The sequence below is a fragment of the Grus americana genome, chromosome 4, assembly GCF_028858705.1.
Source record: "Grus americana isolate bGruAme1 chromosome 4, bGruAme1.mat, whole genome shotgun sequence".
Taxonomy (NCBI): domain Eukaryota; kingdom Metazoa; phylum Chordata; class Aves; order Gruiformes; family Gruidae; genus Grus; species Grus americana.
The window spans coordinates 10,713,012-10,736,805 of NC_072855.1; the positions used below are offsets into that span (position 1 = coordinate 10,713,012).

Genomic DNA, 23,794 nt, shown 5'->3' on the forward strand with positions numbered 1-23,794 from the left:
AGAGAGCTACTGCAACTCTCTATAAACAGCTTTTTCCACCTACCGGAGCTTTGAGATTCTGTTCTGAACAACCACATGTTAAAGCTTTCCATCTGCTTGACCTGTATGCAAGTTGTGTTAGGCTGATTGCTGTGGTACCAGTGTCTGTTGTGCTTCCTTCCTCTCCATTTCTTTTGAAGTTATGAGTTTTTCTTCATGCCATTATTACTTTACCCTACTCCTAAAATCTGAGAAAAGAGAGGGAGGGAATTTCATTGCAAGCACTGATTTTGTCATAGTATGTAGGAAAATAATGACTGAAGACGCTGTGATTGCTAACCATCAAGTTCTACCTTCGCAGTGTAATACTAATGAAATGCAAAATTAAAACAGTATTAATAATAGAACATATATGTAATACTTTAAATTTATTTAAACTGCATTTATATGAAGGAGCAATATGAAAAAGGAAATTTTTAAAAGTTTTTTTTGTAGTCTTAATATCCCTGTAGTAGACTAGATTTTAGCAACTCTGTAATTTTGCCTGTGCTACAAATATTGATCACGGAAGCAAGCATGGCAGTCATTTTTATTTCTGTTGCAGAAATTCTTACTTAACTGATTAAGTCAGAAATTTACAGTGATTTGGATGAGAAGCAGCAAGTTAGAGAAGAGAAAAAGCACGATGAGTACCCTAAAAGACTGTGGAAAACAGTATTTTTGTAGTGTCCTTTTAAGTTATAAGTGAGCTTTTTGTAAAATTTTCAAATATACTTTTGATATTTCATAGTAGTGTTACTGTTCTACTGTTACTGTAGAATGAAGGTTAATACTGTGCCCTTTAGCCTTACGCCGTAACGTTGTACTTTTTGTTCTCTTTAATACAAAAAAAAGCATGGCCATCAAGTGAATTATTTTAAAAATTTAATTTCTCTGTGGTGTAGTTGTATGTGTAGCATTCAGATTATGTTAAAAGAAGAAGAAATTTTTTTTGAGGAACCTGATGTCGAAAGATATTCCTTATCGCTTAAATGTTGATTCATAATGTGCCAATGGTAATTTTTACATCAGCAGGTCATTATTGAGTATAGACACTTAACTATTTGGAAGCTAAACATGATTTTATTTACTTCTTACACTTTTTGATTAGGAGTCTAGTTCTATCGTTTGAGAATCTCGTAACCTGTTTTGCACACTCAGTGTCTAAAGCTTCATCTGTTCTTGAAATACATTTAGATTTGTGCAGTGCTGTTATCTTTATGTAAATGGTGTTTTTCAGAATTTAAATTTATCTGATATTTGGAAGGATTTCTAAACTGTAAACATAGTAGAAAGTATGCTTCTTGGCTTGGTTTGATTTGTACAGACTCTAAAAGTTTATGCATATTCCTAAGTTTCCCATTGGGTGCTGACCTTTCTTTCTTTCTCCTGTCAAGTCTGAAGCCTCAAGGTTACCTGCATTTGTACCAGATAAAGAGAAATCCCCCAAATACTGCTGTATAAATCTTCCGGATGGTTCATCCAGCAAAATGGCTGTTAAATCCGGATTCTCTATCAAAGAGGTGCTATCTGGCCTCTGCGAGAAACATGGCATTAACATAGCTGCGGTGGACCTTTTTTTAGTCGGGGGTGATAAGGTATTGCATATTCCTGTGCTTTTTTTAAAGTGTTTTCATACTCATCTTGCTAATAAGGAATTTTCTGTTCTCTCAATAGTAATATATATGTTCTGGTTCTACTTATAGCTTTATATTGGCGATGCTAGTTAATTGAAGGAGATTTTTGGTGAAACTAGAACTGGTGGAGTACTGTAGTTGTGGTATCTACATTACAGAAAGCAGAAGAGAGCTTATGACAAGGATTTCCTTATAATAAGAAGTTAATTTAGGTATCTAGTCCATGTAGTTGGTTCAGGGGAATGGTTAGCTTGTACTTAATTGAAAATATCCACAAAGAAGTGTGTTGTGGTAGATGGTATTTCATTAAAGCAAAGAAACATAATGACATTCAGTTGTTCAAAGGTGAAATGAGATAAATTAATGGTAGAATGAAGGGACGTGTTTTAATATTGAGGAAAATTTCCAATAGAGCAGTCAACGTTGGTGTGCTGTGATGGCTATTATTCCAACAGAAGTATCTCCAATTCAAAGAGAAGCTCTGGATGTGAAACATTTATTGTCTTAAATTTGTGCTTTTGATCAATCTAGATGATTACAATGACAAAAATCAACGAATGTGCATAGCTATGTGCCTGTTCTTTTAAATCTTTTAATGACTGTTAACTTGCTGTGTTTTCTAATGCATCATTCTATGTAATAATTTATTTAAGTTGAAGGACCTAGGCTTGTTTTAAAACACTGAGTTCCTGGGTATTTGCTGTGGTGATTTGACCCTGGCTGGAAGCCAGGTGCCCCCCAAAGCGGCTCTGTCACTGCCCTCCTCAGCTGGACAGGGGAGAGAAAATATAATGAAAGGCTCCTGGGTCGAGATAAGGACAGGGAGAGATCACTCACCAATTACTGTCATGGACAAAACAGGCTCAACTTGGGAAAATTATTTTAATTTATTACCAAGCAAAACAGAGTAGAGCAATGAGAAATAAAACCAAATCTTAAAAACATCTCCCTCCACCCCTCCCTTCTTCTCAGGCTCAACTTCAGTCCCAATTTCTCTCCCTCCTCCCCCCAGTGGCACAGGGGGGACGGGGAATGGGGGTTGTGGTCAGTTCATCACACGTCGTCTCTACCTCTCCTTCCTCCTCAGGGGGAGGACTCCTCACACTCCTCCCCTGTTCCAGCGTGGGGTCCCTCCCACAGGAGACAGTCCTCCACCAACTTCTCCAACATGACTCCTTCCCACAGGCTGCAGTTCTTCACGAATTGCTCCAGCCTGGGTCCCTTCTATGGGGTGCAGACCTTCAGGAGCAGACTGCTCCAGCGTGGGTCCCCCATGGGGCCACAAGTCCTGCCAGCAAACCTGCTCTGGCGTGGGCTCCTCTCTCCATGGGGCCACAGGTCCTGCCAGGAGCTTGCTCCAGCGTGGGCTTCCCATGGGGTCACAGCCTCCTTCAGAGAATCCACCTGCTCCAGCATGGGGTCCTCCACAGGCTGCAGGTGGATATCTGCTCCACCATCATCCTCCATGGGCTGCAGGGGGACAGCCTGCCTCACCATGGTCTTCACCACGGGCTGCAGGGGAATCTCTGCTCTGGCACCTGGAGCACCTCCTCCCCCTCCTTCTGCACTGACCTTGGTGTCTGCAGAGTTGTTCCTCTCACAATTCTTATTCCTCTCCCTGGCTGCAATTGCTCCTGCTGTTTTTTCCCCCTTCTTAACGATGTTATCCCAGAGGTGCTACCACCATGGCTGATGGGCTCGGCCTTGGTCAGCAGCAGGTCCGTCTTGGAGCCGGCTGGCATTGGCTTTATTGGACATGGGGGAAGCTTCTGGCAGCTTCTCACAGAAGCCACCCCTGTAGCCCTCCCCGCTACCAAAACCTTGCCATGCAAACCCCATACACTTGCTGACTCCAGTGGAAGCTGAAGTTTGATCATTGTCTCACAACTAGCCAAAATAAAAGACACTTAATCATGTTGCATATTGAATATCCACTAGCATGCATACAACCTATATTAATAATTTTTTGAGTTATGTGAAAAAAACTTTTAAGCACTTAGCTGTTCTTTTTTGCATATTTTAAAATTAGTTTGCGCTCTCTTCTTTTGTTCCTGACATGCTCTGTAGCCACTTGTATTGCACCAAGACAGTAGCATCCTGGAGTCTCGGGACCTACGTCTAGAAAAACGCACTTTATTTCGGTAAGAGTCAAAAATACTATCTTTTTCTGGCATTTTCCACCCCATATTCCATTTTACTTTTTGTAAGTGCACTAAAGTGTATTGTCAGTTACCTGTGCAGTAAAACAGTAGTTAATACAGAAAAGAATTTGCCTGAATCCAGTAAAAAAATCCAGTTAGCCATGCAATGCAGCATTTTAGATGTTCCCATCTTAGATCATCCAGCATTAGGGGATTGAAGGTTCCCATTCATTGTACAGGCACATTAGAAGAAATAGGTCTTAGTGTCAAGCAGAGTCTCATGTGAAGAAGGAAGGTGACCTAATATTTGTAACTGAAAATGATTAACTTCCACCTCTTGCAGTTCACTCACAATTTGAGTTTCTATTAAAGTAAAAGTCCACCTTCGGATTGCAATAACACTTAGGTAAGAGATACATGTTTAGCATGGGGATTCTCTGAGTTACGCAAGTGCCTAAGTTAGATATCCTGCCCATGTTTAGGCACTGATAATCCCTAGATTTAGAGCCAGCTGCTAAGTGCTTTCTCTACAGGTAATAGTGTGATTGGGGTACCTCTAAAAGGTAATTCAGATGAGGACAAACAGGGTAAGAATCAGTGGGAGGCCTACAGGAACATTTCAAACTGAGTAGAGCAGCACCTGGTGAGTTTTAAATGCTGCCAGAGGAAGCTTTCTGGATTGCTGTCTTGGATACAAGTGGGATTTTGATGCCAGTGTTCCAGTTTAGGGACATTTAAATATTATTACGATGTCTAACTGCTTGAGCTGAAGCAGTTGTGAACAAGCATCTAGGACAGATCTGCAAGGCCAAAGGGACCTTCCACATCAGGAAGAGATATGTTTAGTAGGTTGAAGCAGCACAAAAATGAGATGGAAATTGAACTGCCAGTCTCCTAGTCAAAGGCTTTTTTTTTTTATTGTTGCATTTAGGATTAAAGATTAAATGGATATATTTATTGATTACATGTTCCCATTCAGTTACATCTGTAATTATCTGCCTAACTGGCAGATTACAGCAAGACTAATTGTATAAATATAGATTCATCTGAGCATAGATTTATAACCCTGAATCATAAACAAGTCAATGCCATAATAGTATTATTAATATGCGTGTAATATAATTTGGTATGTTATATATTTAGCATTACATAATATTATTTTATACTATACATTTTTTTCCAAATCAGCTGTTTTGATTTTTTTTCCAAAAAGCCAGAAAATGTTCTAATGTTGCTAAATTCTAAAAATCCAAACTACTGCTATGAAAACCACTGAAATAATTATTTCAGGAAAAAGTAATGAAGTAGAATGTTCCTGTTACTGTATTGAGTTGCACTTTTGAATTGAATAAAGTTTATTTTGTCAGGCATTCTTCATTTTGGCTTCATGTTACTTTTCTTTAGGAAGTAGGGCTAGTTTCTATTTAAGGGTACTTCAGTTTAATGAATATGGTATAGCATATTCAATTTTGAAATTGAGATTGAGCAGTCTTTTATTAGGTGTGAGATGTCTGAGTTTCCAAATTACAAAGGAATTTTAAGTAGGCAGTACCATATGTTACTTGTGTGTTAATTAAAATGTAGAAATGTTCTACAGTAATTCCTTCTGTGGGTAGACACTGCGTAAGCAAAAATACTCAAATACTTGGAATATTTTCAGATATAAGAGAAATACTACATGGATATACTCAGTTACCTGAATGTCTGCCACTTCTGTGTCAATTATCAGTTAATGGTTAAAGTTGATCATTTCTATTTAGTAGCTGTTGTATTCTAAGAAAATAGGAAAGACAAAGTTCCAGTTATTCAGGTTACTTGTGGCAGGGAAAAGTCAATAAGACTAAACATCTTGTATTTAAGTAATTTGTGTGAGAGAAAAGATGAGGTTTACATTTAATCGTGACTGACAAAATCACTAATAATTTTTGTTTCTTCTGATGATGTACGTTTCTTCTGATAGTTTTGTTAGTAATAAGCCTACCCTTGTTTTCGTATTATAGTGCCATTATACTCAAATGTGGCTGTTATGGAGGAATCAGGGCACAGATGAAGAGCATTTGAAAAAAAAATGCCAACCCAAACTAGGCACAGTTCTGTGCAGGGAAGTAGGCATAAATGGAATAGTTGTTTGGGTTTTAAAAAAAATTCTTATTTCATTTTTTTTTTTGCTGTTATGTTGAAATTACATAAAATTGCATAATATACTCTGAAGACGGCTGTCTTTATCCTTTACATTCCAACTGAATTGCTTTTACAGATTTTGCATATAAGTTTCTCTTACAGCAGTTTTTTGTGATGTGGTAGCATCTAGCCAGAAGTCAGCATCACCTGGAACTCCACTGTATTTGTTCCTAGGCTTAAAAATAAAAATGCCTGTCCAAGCCCATCTCAAGTAATTGAATAGGACATTGTGAGTCTCTCTTGTGGAAGTGGGAAGAAATACTTTTGTTGCATCCAAGGCTGTAGTACAGGCATGGAGTCACCTTGGAAGCACTCCTGGCCCAGAATGGTTGGAGCAATCTCGCTGTGAAGATGAAAGTGTTATGGATTATCTTCTTGGTCTGAGGATCACCATGCAATTAGGTTGGCTCATGCCTTCACTCAGCCCTGACGAGTGAAACAGTGGAAGTTTTATTTGTATTAAAAGTGCTTTATACCTTCAGGTTAGGATAGGTTTGTGCTAGTGAAGTTTCAGGATCACTAGCTGTAAACTAGTATAACTTTGCTGTAGATTGGATTTTCTATATTTTGTACATTTTGTTTATTGGAATATTTTGTACTTAATGTTACAATTGATATATTTCAGGCTGGATCTTGTTCCAATCAATCGATCGGTTGGTTTGAAGGCTAAACCCACCAAACCAGTAACAGAGGTCTTAAGGCCTGTGGTTGCAAAATATGGTTTAAATCTTAATGAACTTGTGGCAAGACTAGTAAGTATCTTTTGATGTAATTCAAGCTGCAATATTTTTTGTCTGCAGAAGATCATACGATAGTGCCTGAAATTATTCCTATCCTTATAATTAGGCATTAAAATCTGTATTTATAACTACGTGTTGAGATGAAAATGCATAGTAGTCATAACCATTATGCTTAATAGTAACTACCTCAAAGCTTTAGTCTGCATCTGTTTTATAGTCTCCTTCAGAATAAACCCAACATCCTAAATAACAGAGCCTGAAATTAGCTTCTTCCAGAGCTCAACTTTTCCCATTATTATCCAGAAAAAGTTGACTGAGATTAGTTAAAGCTATAGTTCCATTATCCTGGGAATCACGAAAGTGGCTTCAAATCCCCTTGCAGAAAATTTCTGTGGAAGCAGACTGGTTCAGCTTCTCTACTACTAAACACTTGGCTAGCATTTTCTCTAGTCTGTTTTGATGGAATATCAAGAAATGGAAAGTTACTTTTGTGGTATTTCTAGAATGTATACTGTCTTGGCTGAACCAGTCCATGTTTTTAAAATAACTGAAAAACATGTTAGTATAAAGATAACCTCATTGAATAAAATTACAAAATTAACCAGAGTACATCAAATTTAGAATATAAAATAACTTCAAACTTCCTCTGAAAAATATGATTTGCCGAACATGCACACTAATGGTCCTGGAGTATTTGTGCATACTTGCAAATTGGATTCTTTTCCCCAAATGCCATTCTCCTCACATAAATGACTTACACTCGTTGTAATCGAGGTAGTTTTACACAACTGGAATAAACATTTTTGGAATGGTAGAAGAAAGATATATTGAGACTACACTGAAACTTAAAAATGCTTTCCTCATTTTCTTTCAAAAAATGTCAGACTGCATAAACTTGTTCTGAAAACAGCTTTTTCTCTGTTATATACAAACTGTGATCCGACTTTAGAATGGTGAGCAGGAACCACTTGATCTTGGTGTCCCTATATCTAATCTGGATGGTCAGCGTGTTGTTCTAGACGAAAAAGAGCCAACAAAGGGTAGAGGTAAGTTGACATAAAAGTTTTTATTTGTGATGTGAAGTCAGTTTTGTAAACCCTAGCTTTGGTTAGTTTCCTCTGTTGATGCGAAGGTGAGGTAAATGTGAATAGATTTGGATATGTCACATAGAGTATATATTCTTTTTAACTAAAAAAGAGTGCAGTTTCTAAAGATTGAAGATTAAATTCATTTGTTGATACCAAGTACTTTACTGTTGCTATAAGACATTTTGCACTAGTAATACTTGAACATTCTACTTGGACTCAGGCATACATCGGCACACACATTTAGGGACATAGTGCCCAGTAATAATAGTGAGAATAAAATGCCAAATAACTTCTGTGAGTTTGGCAATTAATTCTAAAGAAACTTTCTGTAGAAGTAAAACAGATGCAGGTCGTGCAGCTGCTATATATACTGCTATGACAACCCCCTTTAATGTGAGAAAGTAGCAGAGCCTACATCTCCAGTTTTGACCGATGATTTCTGGACAATACTAAAAAGGATGTAATTTTTTATTTCCCTGGACAAGATAATTTGAAAAATAGATCAACTCAACAGCTGACAGTCTTTTAGCACAATTAATACAGATTAATGTAAGCAGCCTTGAGAGGAAAAGTTCAGTTTCATTAGGAGACTTTTTTATACATATAGAACACTTAGTTTTAAAAATGAAATTAGATGTGGTTAAATTAAATTGACTTAGAGCAGAGATCCTCTTTGAGGAAGAACCTCTTTGAGGAAGAACTAGGAGAATAAAGATGGAGGTATTTATTGAGGAGAATCACATTTGCCATTTTTATAGGAAATGGAACCAATTGTCATTTTGAAAAAAGATATAAATCTAAATACTCTCACAGATAATTAGTTTAAGTATTACAAGTAAAACTGTAATCCTATGTGCTGCTAGCTGCTATAAAAGCCTAAATCATAGAGGATCATTCTAGCAGCGGGCTCATTCTGTGGCAATATACCAGTGAAAAAGAGCCATGATTCTGTGTTTGCAGTTCAGTCTTCGATTAGTGTATTTGTTGTAGGCAGATGTAATTTGAAGGAGCCACTTGGTTACTTAGAAGTAGACAAGGAGGATATGGCAATGTCTAAAAAACAGTTGATGCACAAAACAGGTTGGAAAAGATTCAACATGACCTTTCAACGGTCTTTTCTGCTGATTTTTTTTTCCTTACTTAAATTTTAAATTTGAGAATTAAAAACTGAATTATTAGATGAGATTTTAAAAGCTATTTGATCTAAATTAACTGAAAATTCAGGAGAACTTAAATGAAACTGCATCATCTTTAAACTTTAAAAGTATTGCCAGATTAGGAAAATTTGAAGAAGGAGATTATGGTAGGTTTTGACTGAAAAGTATCAGAGATATCAACTGTGCTGCCTCTTTATTTTCTGTGTACATCTTTGAGAAATTTTAAAGCAAAAAAATCTGTTTTGTGCATCATTGTCACTTAAATATTACTTTTTTGGTAAATTATGAATTTTTAGTTATAGAAGGTATGTTTATGTTCAGTGTTTACAGATAAACAAAAAGGTGCATCAGTAAAACAGAGTGCAACTGTAACTACTTCAAGAAATCAAGTATCTACTGTAAGTTTTCTGCAATGATTTTTCCTTAGATCATCTTCTGTTTCCTTCTGGAATTTTATACTAAAAGCTGCATTTATCCATGATGTTGAATCAGCCAAATTATGTAACTAGATTGAGTATAGCTGTAACTCATCCAGTATTTTTCCACTGTCAACAGCATTTATTTGTGAGAACTTTGTCTTCATGATGAATCAAATAGCTCTTTCACTGTGTCGTATTTGTTGTTTCTTGTCTCATTGGCTTATCTATATTTGAAAATGATTGAATTACTCTGAAATTCAAAGACCCTTTCTGTAATGTGAATTCTTCAGAGTAAACAATATTTTATTTATACATTTTTGGGAAGTACTTTGCAATAATCAAGATTAAACTAAAACATTTGTTATGGTGGTGTTAGAGGAATGTTTTCAAAATAACTTTTGTGTTCACTTAGACCATATTATGTACACAGTGATATAGCCTAAATGTAAGTAGTACCTTAACTTTCCTTCTAATGCAGGGAGAGGGAAGAACTCTAGGAAAGTCTAATTCTATCAAAATGAAAGGCGAAAATGGAAAAAATGCTAGGGAAGTCCGGCTGTCAAAGAGAGAAGACTCTATTGCAAAGATTGGGAAAAAAAAATGTCAGAAAATAAATTTGGATGAAGCAGAGGGTATGTGAACTTTATAGTTTATGTATTAACATAAGTAGACTTAGAAAAATGAGAATTTTGTATCCGTGTAGGAAAAGGTACTGTGTGTTTAATACTGTATTGTGAAAATCATAGTCATGATCCTTTTATTTTTGTTTGATATTGTGTTTGAATTGTAAAGTCTTTGAAGCTGAAGGTAAAATTTTAAGAATACCTAAACATAGATGTAGGTGCCTAGTGGGATTTTCAAAAGTGAAAGCTACCTAATTCCAAGTAAAATAAAAAGGAATTAGTTACTCAATGGCAATTGAATATCCCATTTGACACCCTTTGCAAGCCATGTAGAAGCTTGCCTTTATGTTCACCTTTACATAAGAGTCTTTACCTCACTGAAAGGCATTCTGCACCATGGTGTAGACCCGAACTTACTCAGGTAAGAATTTTTGAAAATTTTATTCTAAAGTCTGTGACAGTCAGGGTAATACAATCTGATGACACTGGAGGAGCTGTGATGGGCAAGAGTAAAAGCTTAGTTTACATTCAGTAACTGCTCTGAAAAGGTGGTTAGAAGTAGAAATGAGCAAAGAAGTTATGGGTAATCTTGGATATTCTGAGTCTTATTTTTTACCTTCAGTTACATCTTAGTAGTTTTGGTGATATTGGGAAAGAAGTCATAAGAGAATTTGCTTTCTTATAGAAAGATGTCCATGGGAGAAAGAGGAATAAACCCACTGTAGCAGCAGAAATTTTGACATACCACCCTCTGCCCTAGGGCATTAACAGAAGGAATTACCTTGTCAGCCCTGCACGTTCCTCCCTATTTTCCCAAGTAGAGAAAAATCAGAGGACATATTTTATCCACAGATTAACATTTACTGCTGATGTTACCTAATATGCATATCCCAAACCTGGTTACGCACAGTTACACAGCAAATGAATGTTCATCTGTGAATAAATGTCCACTGACTGGAATGGAAAAAAATGCTTTGACTGAAACTTTTATTGCAAAACAGATGTTTGTTAATATAAGTGTTATTACAAAATATTAGTGCATTTTAAATTATTTTCTGTTGCTTATTATTTTGTTAACTTGTTTTCCATATTTTAATATTTTCATTTTTCTTCCTAGGGCTGAGTAAAACATTAACATAATTTGAAAACTTCAGAATTCGAGGCTTTCACATTTTATTTTGAATTTTGTGAAATTTGTCCAAGTTCGGAAAATACGTACCAAATGTTGTAGACTGTTTTTTAATGAAAAAAACCAAACAACTGTTCTATGAAGTTTGAAATTTCCTAAAGGAACATTTTTGTATGACGCATATTAGAAATGTTGCATGTTTTAATATGCATACCGCCATTTTGCAAAACTTTGGCAATAAGAAGCATTTTGAAGCTTCCATCTTGGCTACATTCAGATTTTATGGCATTTGACAAAGCATGTTAAAAAGTCATTTTTACAAATACCTTGCAAAGCCTGCCAAATATGAATAGAGGATTAGGAATAAGGTCATACAAGTGTTAAGTGTATGACTTCATGTTATGCTAAGTTAAAACTGATACTAACATTGTGTGCTTTTTGTAATGGCTTTTGCTTCAAACAGTATTTATAAGCTGGGTTGATTGATTTTAATTCACCTGTTGGAGATGGCCTTTTTAAGCATCTTTAATATTCCGTAGTTTCAGTGTTCTCTTCTGGTAAAATTAGGACATGCAGAGACCCTATATGAAGAGTTACATATTTTTATATTTATATGTTTTGTACCAAAGAGTTTATTGTTGCGATGCTTCTTTTTTGAGGAGTGGTATAATTCTTGGCTTATGATTGATAAGTTTCTTGTTGCCAAGTTTTGAGACTTTCTAGAACAGTGGTGATTTACTATGAGTATTATTTATATATAGAAACACATTAAACCATTGGACATCATTAAGGACATGATCAGAAAATCACTTCCGCTTGTGTTAAAAACTCTATTAAAAAAAAAAAAAAGCTGCCCCATTGCTTTTCCTAATGGCTCCTTTGGTGGTTATTGACTACCTATATGCTACTGATTCATTGCAGCACGAAGTAAAATGGGGTTACTGAAATCAACATCTGATCGTGCCCTGTGATGATAACATCCTGGGTTAAAACTACATCATGAATTGAATTTAAACTGTGATAAAATATTATTAAACTGAGAGAAATTCAATATAATAAGGAAGTTTGCAACATTTTGAATCTTTGAACTTTCAAATGGCATGACTATTTTTGAGTTAAGATGGGTAAAAACCATCCGGAATATAAAAATGCGCACCCATTGTCAGTAAGACCAGAGCCTTGTTTTGTATAAAGCATTTAAAAATCCTGTGTGTATGTACAGATTTATTAACTGCGTAACATAGAAGATGTGTTCAAGGCTCAGTGAATTGCAGCTGTTCTAAACTGCAAAACTCTTACAATAGCAATCCTGATGGTCTTAATTATAGTGATGCTAGTGAACATTGCTGCAATTGAAAAAGTTCCTAATTAACATGGGATCTTATTTCAAGGCAGCATTGAAAGAATTGAAGATCTTCATGGAAAATAAATGTGCTGAAAATTTGCGTTTTAATGACATTGCACTTTCTGACAAAAACTTGTCAATTTTGGGTTTTTCCCCAATAGAATTTTTTGAACTCATATCCAAAGCTCAAAGTAACAGAGCAGATGACCAACGTGGACTGCTAAGGAAAGAAGACCTTATTCTTCCTGACTTTCTTCGTTTACCGCCCACTGGACCAGAACCATCCTCATCTACTCCCACAGGCCCTAAAGGGCGAGTTTCAAAAAATGATGGCAAGGATGGATGTACATCACCAAGTGGAAAACAGGAGTCCGTACAAAACTTTAATGAAAATTCAGTTAAGAAAATGGGTTACTCAGAAAATAAACATAAATCTGCTTTGACAGCACTCCACAGTCAGAAGACTATCAGTGTTCCTTTTAATACCGCATTGTCTCCGATTCCACATGCACAGGAAAACAATGCAACGATATGGAAAAGGCAGTCAAGAGAGTTACAAGCTGAAGGCATACAGATGGTAGATGATGAGAACGTGGCAGACTTGACTCTTGTGGCTGAAGGAGATATTAGTAGCCCTAACAGCACTTTGCTACCACCGCCACCACCAACGCCACCGTCAGACATCAGTAAACTCACAGAAGCCAACTATCCACCCCCAACTCCTTTTGCAGGTAATCAGGAAAAATCTGGATATCAAAGATCCAATTCAGGTATTTCTAGATTTTAATAGTCTTTCCTTTTATGTAAAACTACTTTTCCTTGGCACTGTTGATCAGTATTTGGCACCCATTAAAACAAGAAAGAAAATTCTCTGTGCACCTTAATTTTTTTACAAAAGGAAAAAAAAAAAAGATTTTCATTGCCTTAGTCTGTGCTAACTGTAATATTTCTGGTTGCCTTTAACAATGTACTTCTGTTTGGATTTGGCATGTGGCCAAAAACGGACACATGCAGACAAACCTTTAAAATACATCCATATGCTATAATTATCTCATTCTTTACCCTAGGAGTACAAAACAGGATTATCAGCATTTTGAGCTGCATAACACTGTTGCGTTCCAGATTTTCTGAGCCATTTGTCGTGATGAGATACATGATTAGGGTTTGGAAGTTTTAAGTGCTTTAGCAGGAACCCTAATTATGTGTTGAGAATTGCAGTATTGTTTATGATTAAAATTTGAAATGGATAAACCTTAATTTAAAAAATATTTCTCTAATAAATTAGATATTTGTGACTAAAAATAAAAATGTTACAGTTTTTTTTAACCCATACTTCGCTACACAGAGAAATAGATTGCATCTGTCACGCTTTCTCCCAAAATACTCACATGTGAAAGTAGCTCTTTCTATTAGATAATTTTAGAGAAAATATGTAACTTTTTTAAGGCTGTAAGTTTCATGGTCTAGCAATATCACAGAGCAATATTAGCCCAAGGCTGAAGTACGGAATTTCTTTATAAACATGGACTCTACTAATAATTGCTATTACCAGAAACAAGAGTTTGAAGACGATGGGTGTTATGACATTGACGTTTTACAGTCACTGTACTGTACATTTTAATGTAAAATATAAGAAGAGGTATCTATGTGCTACATTTATTTTTGATGTTTCACAAACATATGGTGCCATAATTTGTATGATCACATTTCTTTGTGATGTGGGAATATACATTTTAATTATTTATCTTTTTACACAGAGTATTTGATACTGTTCTTTATCTGTATGGTTGATGATTTGTAAATACTTCTTTGGTTGTTGGATGCTTTTAAATGGCAATGCAAATTATTTCATCCTCTTGGTATTTTAAAAGCAAATTCCTTTATTAGTAGTATTTGAGAAATGTTCTATAAGCGCTACCACTTAATTTCTGAACCTGAGTATTGAACAGACTTGTAACCAGTGCCTACGAATAACAAAACCACAAAATGTACTTCAGACATATTGTTGTGCATATGCATAGATTTGTGTTGGTGTCTTTCTGATAATATGACAAGTGTACAACATAGGTATCAATTTGCATATTTTTCAGTGAGAACTGTTAAAAAAAGCCATTTGCACTTAAAAAAAACTTCATGAATTTACAATATTTTAATGCATGCCATACATTTCTGTGTAACCACTGAACTGTAGCTTTCCCTTTTCCCACTTTCTACTTTTTACTTTGTAGAAATCTTTGTGTAGTTTTCACATGTATTTTGTATCTTTGTTCTCTCAGGAGTAATAAATTCTAGACCTAGTTACGCAAACTGGTTTTAAGCTTTGATTTTCTTCATTATTTAAAAACAATTCTTTCAGTCCTGGATTAAGAATTCTGATTGAAATTATCTTCCAATAACAAACAGATTAATAGATATGACCTAGCAATTACTGTGAGACAAAGTTGACAAGTTGGCAGACGTTGTGTTTGTTAGTAATCTAGATATCAAAGGGCAAATGCTGTCTTGAGATGCTGATGGGTCACATGTGAATCCATAGCATTGACATGTGCACCAGAAGGCAGATAAGACAGGAGATTTCTTTTAAATGAATCACAACAGGAACTCCTGAAAGGAGAATCTCTTCTGTCTTTGGGTTCTTGGGCTAAACTTTTATATTCATTACTTTCCTTCTTATTTTAAACTAAAGCAATTCTTCCCTGGTCTTTTACGAAATGAGCTGGTGATCTCAGTTCATTTGATACCGAGTAACCCATATAACCACCTCTTTATTTGGTAGTCGTGGGTAGGAAATGAAGGGTTGGATGGGTGCTGGAGACTGTAGTACTCTTTTCATTCTTGGAGATGGGTTCTACATAACAGTACTGTGAAACCTAATTAAAATACTACAGAGAAGCTTGTGGTGCTGTTACCTAGGCTCCGTCATGTTCTGGGGACTGAAAATGTCATTTTTCCAAAAGTCACTGTGTTCCCATGTAGTCATGGGCTTCCATGAAAGAAAATGAAGCAGTTGAAAGTCCTGTAGCAGTTCCCCTTTTAAATTATTCAGACTTTTCCACAAATAACTGATATCCTACCTATTTAGTATTATATTATTTTTTACACTGGTGATTGTATTTTATCTTTTTGTCATAGTTGCCTATGATAAACCTTTAAGTAATCAAAGAAAATAATTTTGCAAAACTGAAATCTTAGTTTCTCTTAGCTTTGTGACAAACCAGATTTTATCTTTTTTTTTGAAAAATAAAAAAAAATTAAAAGATGTAACACACCTTCCTTATGGCTACAATCTTATTGCATACCCTAACTATTCTACACTTCTCTCCCAGTACACTACTGTTTTATGGGAACTGTATTCTGGAAAAGAACGGTGATTTTATGGAAAAAGTGTGGGCTGAAACAAAACTTCCCTATTTTCATGATTTGATTTCATGGAGTTTGCATGGAAAGACTATTCAGTGATGTACAGTAATTGCAATAAAGACTGCTGGAAACTATCTCCAGTCAATAACTGATATTTCAAAGGACTAAATCATTAATAATGGTTGCTTTTTTAAGTGCTTTAATGGTTCTCTGTTCATAATCTCCTAACGATGGAAAATGTGTTTCTGATTGGTTTAATGAACTAAAATGTTGGATTAAAAAGAAAAAGAATGACTACATAATTTAAAGCAGTCTCTAATCTTGGTTTCAGATTGGTATAAGGGCAAATAACATGTATGCTTACACTAAGTGTTGGGCTTTTATACGTGGGATTTATGTATGTTGGGAAGAGGGCTGGGGGGGATGAAGCATCCCTCGCATTCTGCAGGGGGCAATTCTCGAACTGCAGACTGATGCAGCCAAGCCAGGCTGATATCCATCCCTGAAATGGGTATCACTTGAGGGTTTTTTCATTTGAAGATCTAGAAAACAAAATACGAATAATGGAAAACAGCAAAATGAGTTTACATTGCTCAGAGCTTTTGAGAACAATTTTTCAAAGGCAGATGTTAACTTTCTTAAGTGAAACATCTTTATACTGCAGTAATATTTAGCTATGAAGTAAATATCAAATCACTTTGCAACACAGGAATCATTACTGATTCTAGATGTATTACTCATCAAGAAGAAAATGTCTTTATTCTTTAATAAGCCTGCTAGCTCTGGCAAATTTCCCACTTTAAAAATCAGGGATTTCTGGAATCTGAACTCTAATTCTGAAATGTGCTTACTTCATGTCTCTACGTATCATGATGGTGGTACCTATTTGTAGAAGAAATAATTATTCTGTGGTGTAATTGGCTTGAAGTGATGCATTCATTTTTGTAAGTGTTAAAATACGGATTTAATATCTTTGGGGTTTTTTTAAATTGTTTGGTGGGGGGTTTTTTTTGTGTTTTTTTTTTTTTTTTTTTTTTTTTTTAAATTGAATGGTATAGTCTAGGTACTTGGAATGTTTTTTCCAGGGGGTTAGGCACGTTCATTACACAAGTGAAAAATAGCTGTCGTGGGGAGAGGCAGTCTTTCAAACCTTTAGTCCCATCAAGACCTGTGACTATCAGACCAGAGGCCTTGCGCTAGATTATTTATTCAGCGATATTCCACAGGGGCCTGTGAGTTGTTCACTGCAATTGTTGCCTCTACTACAAAGTAGGTGGGCGTTTATTTTTAGTAGTAATTGGGCTTGATTTCAGGGAGTTCCATTTCTTCCTTAGATAGGACAATTTGCAGCAATCCAGACTGAAGGTGCACAGACTGTAGATTTGATTCCATCAAACTGTTCTTCTTTCTGGTATTAAAAAAATTGCCCTTTTTTTATTATTTAGGAAGAGAAATATTCTTAAAATGAAATTACAATTACAGTCAATGGAATTACTGCCTTTCAAATAAAGGTTTGGGGTTTTTTTCAGCAGAGGTATAGACTGAATCCAGCAATTCAGTCGAACAGAGTTTGTTCAAAACTCCCTTTATAGGTATATAATATCATTGGTTAAGGTAGAGAGCCAGCTAGGGAAAATAAGAGCATGGTGAACTGTCTGGAATTATACTTGAATAATAAAGCTATGGAAGATAAAGGGTGTATTTAGACTATAATAAACAGTTACTGAATTCACTCTGATGATACCACTTTGTTTCTGAAATAGATGGGCAATTGTATCCTCAGAATAAATATTCTTCCTTTCTTATTGGAAAGAATTATTTCAGAAATGGGATAGTTAGTACCAGTGCTAGGATTTTTTTGCTTGGAAAGATAAATTATACAGAAATAAAATGCAGGGTGGACTCTCAGAGCCTGGGGCTGGCTATTGTTCCCAAAGACAAAAAAAAAAAAAAAAAAAATCCCAACTGCTCTTTTTTATTATTCACAGAGAGGACGCAGTATGCTACAACTGCAGAATAGAGATCAGATAATATCAGCGGTATTTCTGTGACTACTAAATGGCTACTAAACTTTTCAGTTATAAGGGTAATGAGTTCCAAGTGCAATAAACTTTGTGATAGTTAGGAGATTAAAAATGATCATGCATATATCTTCAAAAATTCAAAATAAACCTTTATTTTTGTAATAAATTTGATAATATTTTACGTAATTAATATTTTACATAATCCCTTGATTCACATGGCATATTTTAGAGAAAATCGAGCGGTGTTTCCTATGTAAATCAAGATAAACATGTAAATGAAAACATAAATGAAATAAAAATTTAAAAAGAGGAAGGGATTATGACTAAAAGATGTAAAAATAATGTAAATCATTATTTTTAACAAAGGCTATTGTCCTGCAGTTAATTACATTCTTACTGGTTCTTTGTAATTTTATAGAAGATAATTGGATTCTGGATCAATATTAAGAAGTACTCATGGGATCCAGTAATACCAAGGCCAGAATCTGTTAATCCTCTTTTAATCAGAGCATGATTAAATGGGAGAATTACGTGTAGTACATGACTGAGATCAATAATAAACAAAGGAGAAGGAGAGTTACGTTAAGTGTAGAAAACCGGGAAGCAAGGAAGGCCTTGAGGGATAACCATTTGAAATGCAAGCTTATTTCAATCAAACAGGAAGATACACATTGTCGAGAGAATTACAAATTTTAGCACCGACTAGATAAAATGTTAGAAAAATTACAACTGCTCTTTGAAGCAAATGCACAGAGGCTAAACCCAGATCTACTCAAAGACATGACTTATATTTGGACGGCAAAATGAACTTAGTTGAATTATGAGTTGAAATGTAACTGGTAGCCCTGCTAAACCACATTTCAGAATTTCTTAATAGACAAATAACATAATGAATGGTAGATTAAATTAAAGCTGATTCAAGTAATTCAATCCACTATTTCCCAACATGATACTCTCCGCAATACTTAAACCCGCTGTTACTGACTGCTGACGGAAAGGCAAACCCAATGTTAACTGTAAATGCCGGAAGATCAAACCGAGGGCTGAGTACTTTTAGACTGTTGCAGAGATGTTTTGTCACGCCTGTTGCTTGGAAAGTATTCAAAAATTATTTCAATGTACTGGAGAAACAGAAAGTTTAAGCAAATTGGCCAGGGTTATTGAGGACGTGCGTGTCACTTTGGATCAAAATTCAGATCATCTTATTTTGTTTATTCTCCGACCATTCCTGACTCTTAAAAGACGTGTGTGCAGTTCCCTTCAGCAGCTGTTGTAGCCAGGTACATAACAGGTCCCTGCCCCCAGCCAGCAGTTTGCAGTGGTTCCTTTTTTGATTATGTTTGCCACTGGTGAGCGATAGTAGCCAGACCAGCTCCCTCTTCAATGCAACATTCAGAATTTGTCTTTCCAAATCATGTTTTGTGCTTTGTTCTTGCGAATGCTTTGGAGATGAGTGCAATGAAAGAATTTCTATCCGCCCTTCCTTTCTAAACTTAACGCTGCAAATGTGTTCCAGCAATTCCCAGGACAAAAGTAAATAGGCTGATAATGCAGAGCATTGGTGCTTTGTGGAATAATCCATTTCCTAACGCGATGCCCTCGTTGTTACTGAGTCAGATTTCAAGGCCCTGAGCATATGCAGCAGTTGGTTTTTCATCATGCAAGTGAAATACAGCATATAAAGTCAAATTTCCTTTGAAAAGATTTAGCATAAACTGTAGGTAGGAGCATTTTATTAAATCCTTTCTCCTGGTTGTTGTATCAGTTAAGAGATAAAAGGAAGGAAACTTTTGAAAGGAATTCAACCTGCAGAATTCTAAATCTTAAATGTAAAATATCCTTTTCCCTTCAGCAGCATAAATCACTTTGCAAACTTAAATGCTTACAGTACTAATTGTACACCAGCCAGTGTGGAAGTCATTTACCCACCACTTAAAAGAATCCACGTCTGGGAAGTCTAAAATTTTGAAGTACTATTTCCCAACCGTTTAGGGCAGGAAGGCAGAAGTGTCTTTCCCAGAGTGACTCTGCCAGGCTACATGTATCTTAAGGAAAAGAGTTGCTCATGCTGAGAGATTTCCAGGACATCGAAGTGAACACCACTGCAGAAGTGACCGTCCCAATGCTCCTTTTTTATAGTCTTGTGAAAAAATGCTTTATCTGGCAGCATGTTATCACCTTAGGACAGGTTGTTGTGCAGAATCAGAGATGAGAACAGGATCTGCCCGATATCCTGCATTAAGGACCACACTGGTCTATGAATTCAGGGACTGAAAATGACTGATTGCATTTGGAGGTGGTATATGCCAGTAAATAACCAATTCCAGGAGCTGTTCCTGAAAACCTGGGTGATTTCTTTTCACGAAGGTTCTGAGTAGTATATATCTTACCTGCTGTAAGTCAGCACAAAATCATTAAACTGGAGATCATTCTTTTTAACTGAATATCTGATCTCTGACGAGAGAAGTTGAATGCCTGGGATCGACGGTATAGAAGCCAGCAGAGTATTCTTGTTATCTTTCAGTAGAACTGAGAGCCATCTACATAATAAATGGTTTTGGCAAGAATGGTAGGATTTTAGCAAAGGTAGAATGCTAAGTGAGCTGCTGAATCTACATGGAAGAGGTGCCTGTCTATATGGAAATGGTGTTGGGAAAATTATGGAAGAGAAGTTAACGTTGTCATGTATGAAATCCACTACGTATGGACTTTCAATTACAGAGCTCATCTCTTACAGTGAAACTTAATAATCGTCTACTTGCTTTTATAAAAAGAAAGTATGGTATGAATGGAACTATATTGAGTATTGATCACTTAAAAATGAAGGTACTGAATTTCAGATCAGATCTAAACTATTCTTTAATGAGTGAATCATAACTAAAATTAGCACATTGAAAATATATGGATCTAATAATTACGCTATTGAAATAATATCATTGCAAAATTTTGTGGGTGGACCTTTAAATCCCAAGCATCTGCATTGAGTTATGGTTATTTGATCCTAGCATCTGCGTGTGACAGTTAGTGCTGTTCCTGAAATTTCCAGGTTTTTTGTAACCTCGCCTTGGCCTGGAATTTCGCCACATGCTCCCTTGGTCCTAAACTGCTTGGAAAACAACATCTTTCGCTATCTTGCTTAGTTCTTACTTAGAGCTTGAGGAATATTTTATACAGACAAACAAAAATTCCCTTTGTCTTCCTCTGTAAAGACACTTTTCCATAATCATCATGTTAAATTCAGAGACCTTGACACTAATACAAAAATCAAAATTTCAGAAAAAGAGAAATATTGGTAAAGGAAATCAGGAGATCACCCAAAACACTGCCTGATCATTTACCTTGTGAAAAATGCTGACCGGTACACCTAGTCTTCTAAGCAGTCATTTAGCTGCGAGTCTGTAAGATAGCAGATCTCCACTTTAAAGACCGAAGGTGACATGCACCATCCCATCTTTAAACCAGCTGGAACACATTAATGGGATCAGATGCGCAAGAAAATTCCCTTAGAGCTGTGTGGAATGCTTAGCAGGGGAGCCGAAGATTACCAGTAGGCGTGATTGCGCTATTCCAGTCTGTTTGGAAATTAATCTGTGCAACTACTGCTCTAAGCACTGCCTTCTTTTCCCTTCTGAAGTTAGGTAGGACATTTGACAGATTAGATTCAGGAAAACGTAATATCATTCCTGACATGCTTTATGTAAGGCAAAGCAATCCACAGAGATACCCATGGAGGTTTTCATCGCTTCAGTGCAAGAATAGGTGAACTTTTATCTGTGAAAGCTCTCTGCACCTTAGATGGTGCCCTGCATAATAAAGTTTGCTCAGGTGTTTGTTACTCAGAATATGAGGAAGAGACCAGTGCACCAGTGTTGTAGGCATCATTTAAGCCTCACTGTAAAGCTCCACCGAGTACATGCAAATCTTGAGTCTATTTTGAAATTTGTGGGATACACTTATATACAATCTCTTTTGGGGAATCTCTCCTATTATTTGTGATAAATAGCCTTGCTTCATAAATGCTTGGGTTTTAAAAAATTAGGGAAAAAAAGCACATTAAAATATTTTTTCAGTGTAGCGCTACACTTGAAATCATCTTCCTGTTTGGTGTAGATGAGCTAAGATCTTTTCTACCTTGCCAGGAAAAGAGAAATCATCTTCACAGTGTTATCCCTTAGTAATTCCGTATTCTTTTGAACCAATATTTTAGATAAGACTGTCTCTGTTCCTGTCCTGCCTCTAGTGGTAATTTATTAGATGCTTCAGAGGGATTGCTCCTGAGAAGGGCATTAATAGAAAAAACTGCCCACAGTACAGATTTATTCCTCTTCAGAGGGGCTTTTGTCTTGTGAAGCCCGAGAGCTAACACTGACTTTATTTTTGCTTTGTTCTTCCTAGACAACTTGCAAGCCCAGTTGTTCTGTGTGATGATTCGGTGACACCATAATTCCAAGACTTAATGACATTTCTTATATTTAGCTATAGAAAGACTTAGCAACCAAATAAATACAGCAATACCTGCACCTTCCATAGCGTTCCTCGGCAGGAGTTTCCAGCTCTTTCATCTGTTGTTAATGCAGGCTCTATTTTTTGACTGTGGAAAGTGTTTCAGCTTAGTTCAAGTCAACAGAGCGATGAGACCTGACACCGCCATCAAAGTTCTTTCTTTACGTTACATTTAGTAGAAGCATGTCTTCTCAATACTAGGACAACTGGATGACTCATGCTCTGTCAATGCAAACTATCTGGTGTAATTTATCATTAGTATGTTGGTTTTTTTTTTTTAAATTAGTATCTCTCTTAAACCAACATGAAAGGAGAATCAGAGATCTTCCTCGAAGGGCATAGAACAGTAGATTAAAAAGATCAAGAGTACAATTCAGTACATTCATGTTAAGATAAACATTTTAGAATAGAAGAATAGCATTTTACACCACCGCCATGCAAACAGCAGTTAAAATTAAGCCAATGTTCAGCTGCAGTAGGAAGATGTAAACCTGAAGCGTAATATAGTGTCATTAAATGTTAGCTGTAATTTAGTAGGCTGGAGTCGTGCTGGGCTAACAGGGCTGAGAAAGCTTTCTGCCTTCTCTCTGCTATTGCTCAGCTGATTTGTTTGGAGTGTGATCTAATTTTTCTGGATGTGAAAAAAGGCAAGCATTACTGATGTGGAATATCCACATTATTAATGTGGGGCTCCACTGTAGCTCAAGCACTAAAATGATATTGCCCTACTTAGAATTTTAACTTATTTTCATTAAATAGAAAGCTTTGACCCTTGAGAAGACCCTGGAGTGATTTGAATGAAACAGTATGAAATTCCCTTTTTTGTCCTTTCCATTTCTGTTTTTCCCCTTCTCCATATCCAAAAGTTCTTGATTGTGATGATTGTACATTGAAATTTCTTTTTCTTGCAATATACACCATATACATTGCTTTTTGGAACAAACACAAATAAAAGGTTTCACAGCCAGCTATGGGATTTAACCACACAAGTCTCATGGGATTCGTGTGACTAGATGTGCTAGTCAGGCACTTGTGTGCAGTGTGGCAAGAAGTTTAACAATGGTTTAGGTAAGGCGTGTTGGACAAGATGGTATCTTTTAAAAGACCAGCTGGTGCATGTGGAAAAAAGAAATGAAATGTGAGATGGAAGCCCTTACTCAGGTCTGCCTTTTTGCTTTCAAAGTTTTTCTATTTTTTTTCTTGGATACCAGTTGGTCTAATAAAAGCAGTTCTCTCTCTCCCTGCAAATTTTGCCCCTTTTTATATCATTATTGTGGGGGCACCTCAACTCCAGAAATCATGCTGATAACCATGGTGCAAATCATGACATCAGCTCATTTTTCATCCTTCCTTTCTCATTGCCTGTTGAAACAGGCAAACCAGCTTTGTCTGCATTTGCTTTAAGCAGTGCCTAGCAGTTCGCAGTGTC

The 23,794-nt window shown here is 36.1% G+C and overlaps 1 protein-coding gene across 6 annotated transcripts in view; it reads left to right on the forward strand.

The window, feature by feature from the left end:
- RGS12 (regulator of G protein signaling 12) overlaps positions 1–23,794 on the forward strand; it is a 95,224-nt gene that overhangs the window by 65,628 nt on the left and 5,802 nt on the right. For 5 of the 6 annotated variants that reach the window (XM_054824731.1, XM_054824730.1, XM_054824732.1 and 2 more), the window contains 7 exons: positions 1,416–1,616; positions 3,723–3,796; positions 6,603–6,729; positions 7,667–7,763; positions 9,284–9,360; positions 9,860–10,013; positions 12,640–14,779. In XM_054824731.1, the coding sequence (XP_054680706.1) occupies positions 1,416–1,616; positions 3,723–3,796; positions 6,603–6,729; positions 7,667–7,763; positions 9,284–9,360; positions 9,860–10,013; positions 12,640–13,265 (1,356 nt within the window). In that variant the 3' untranslated portion in view covers positions 13,266–14,779. Of the gene's footprint in view, positions 1–1,415; positions 1,617–3,722; positions 3,797–6,602; positions 6,730–7,666; positions 7,764–9,283; positions 9,361–9,859; positions 10,014–12,639; positions 14,780–23,794 lie in introns of those variants that run through there. The other variant, XM_054824735.1, reaches the window with a different exon arrangement.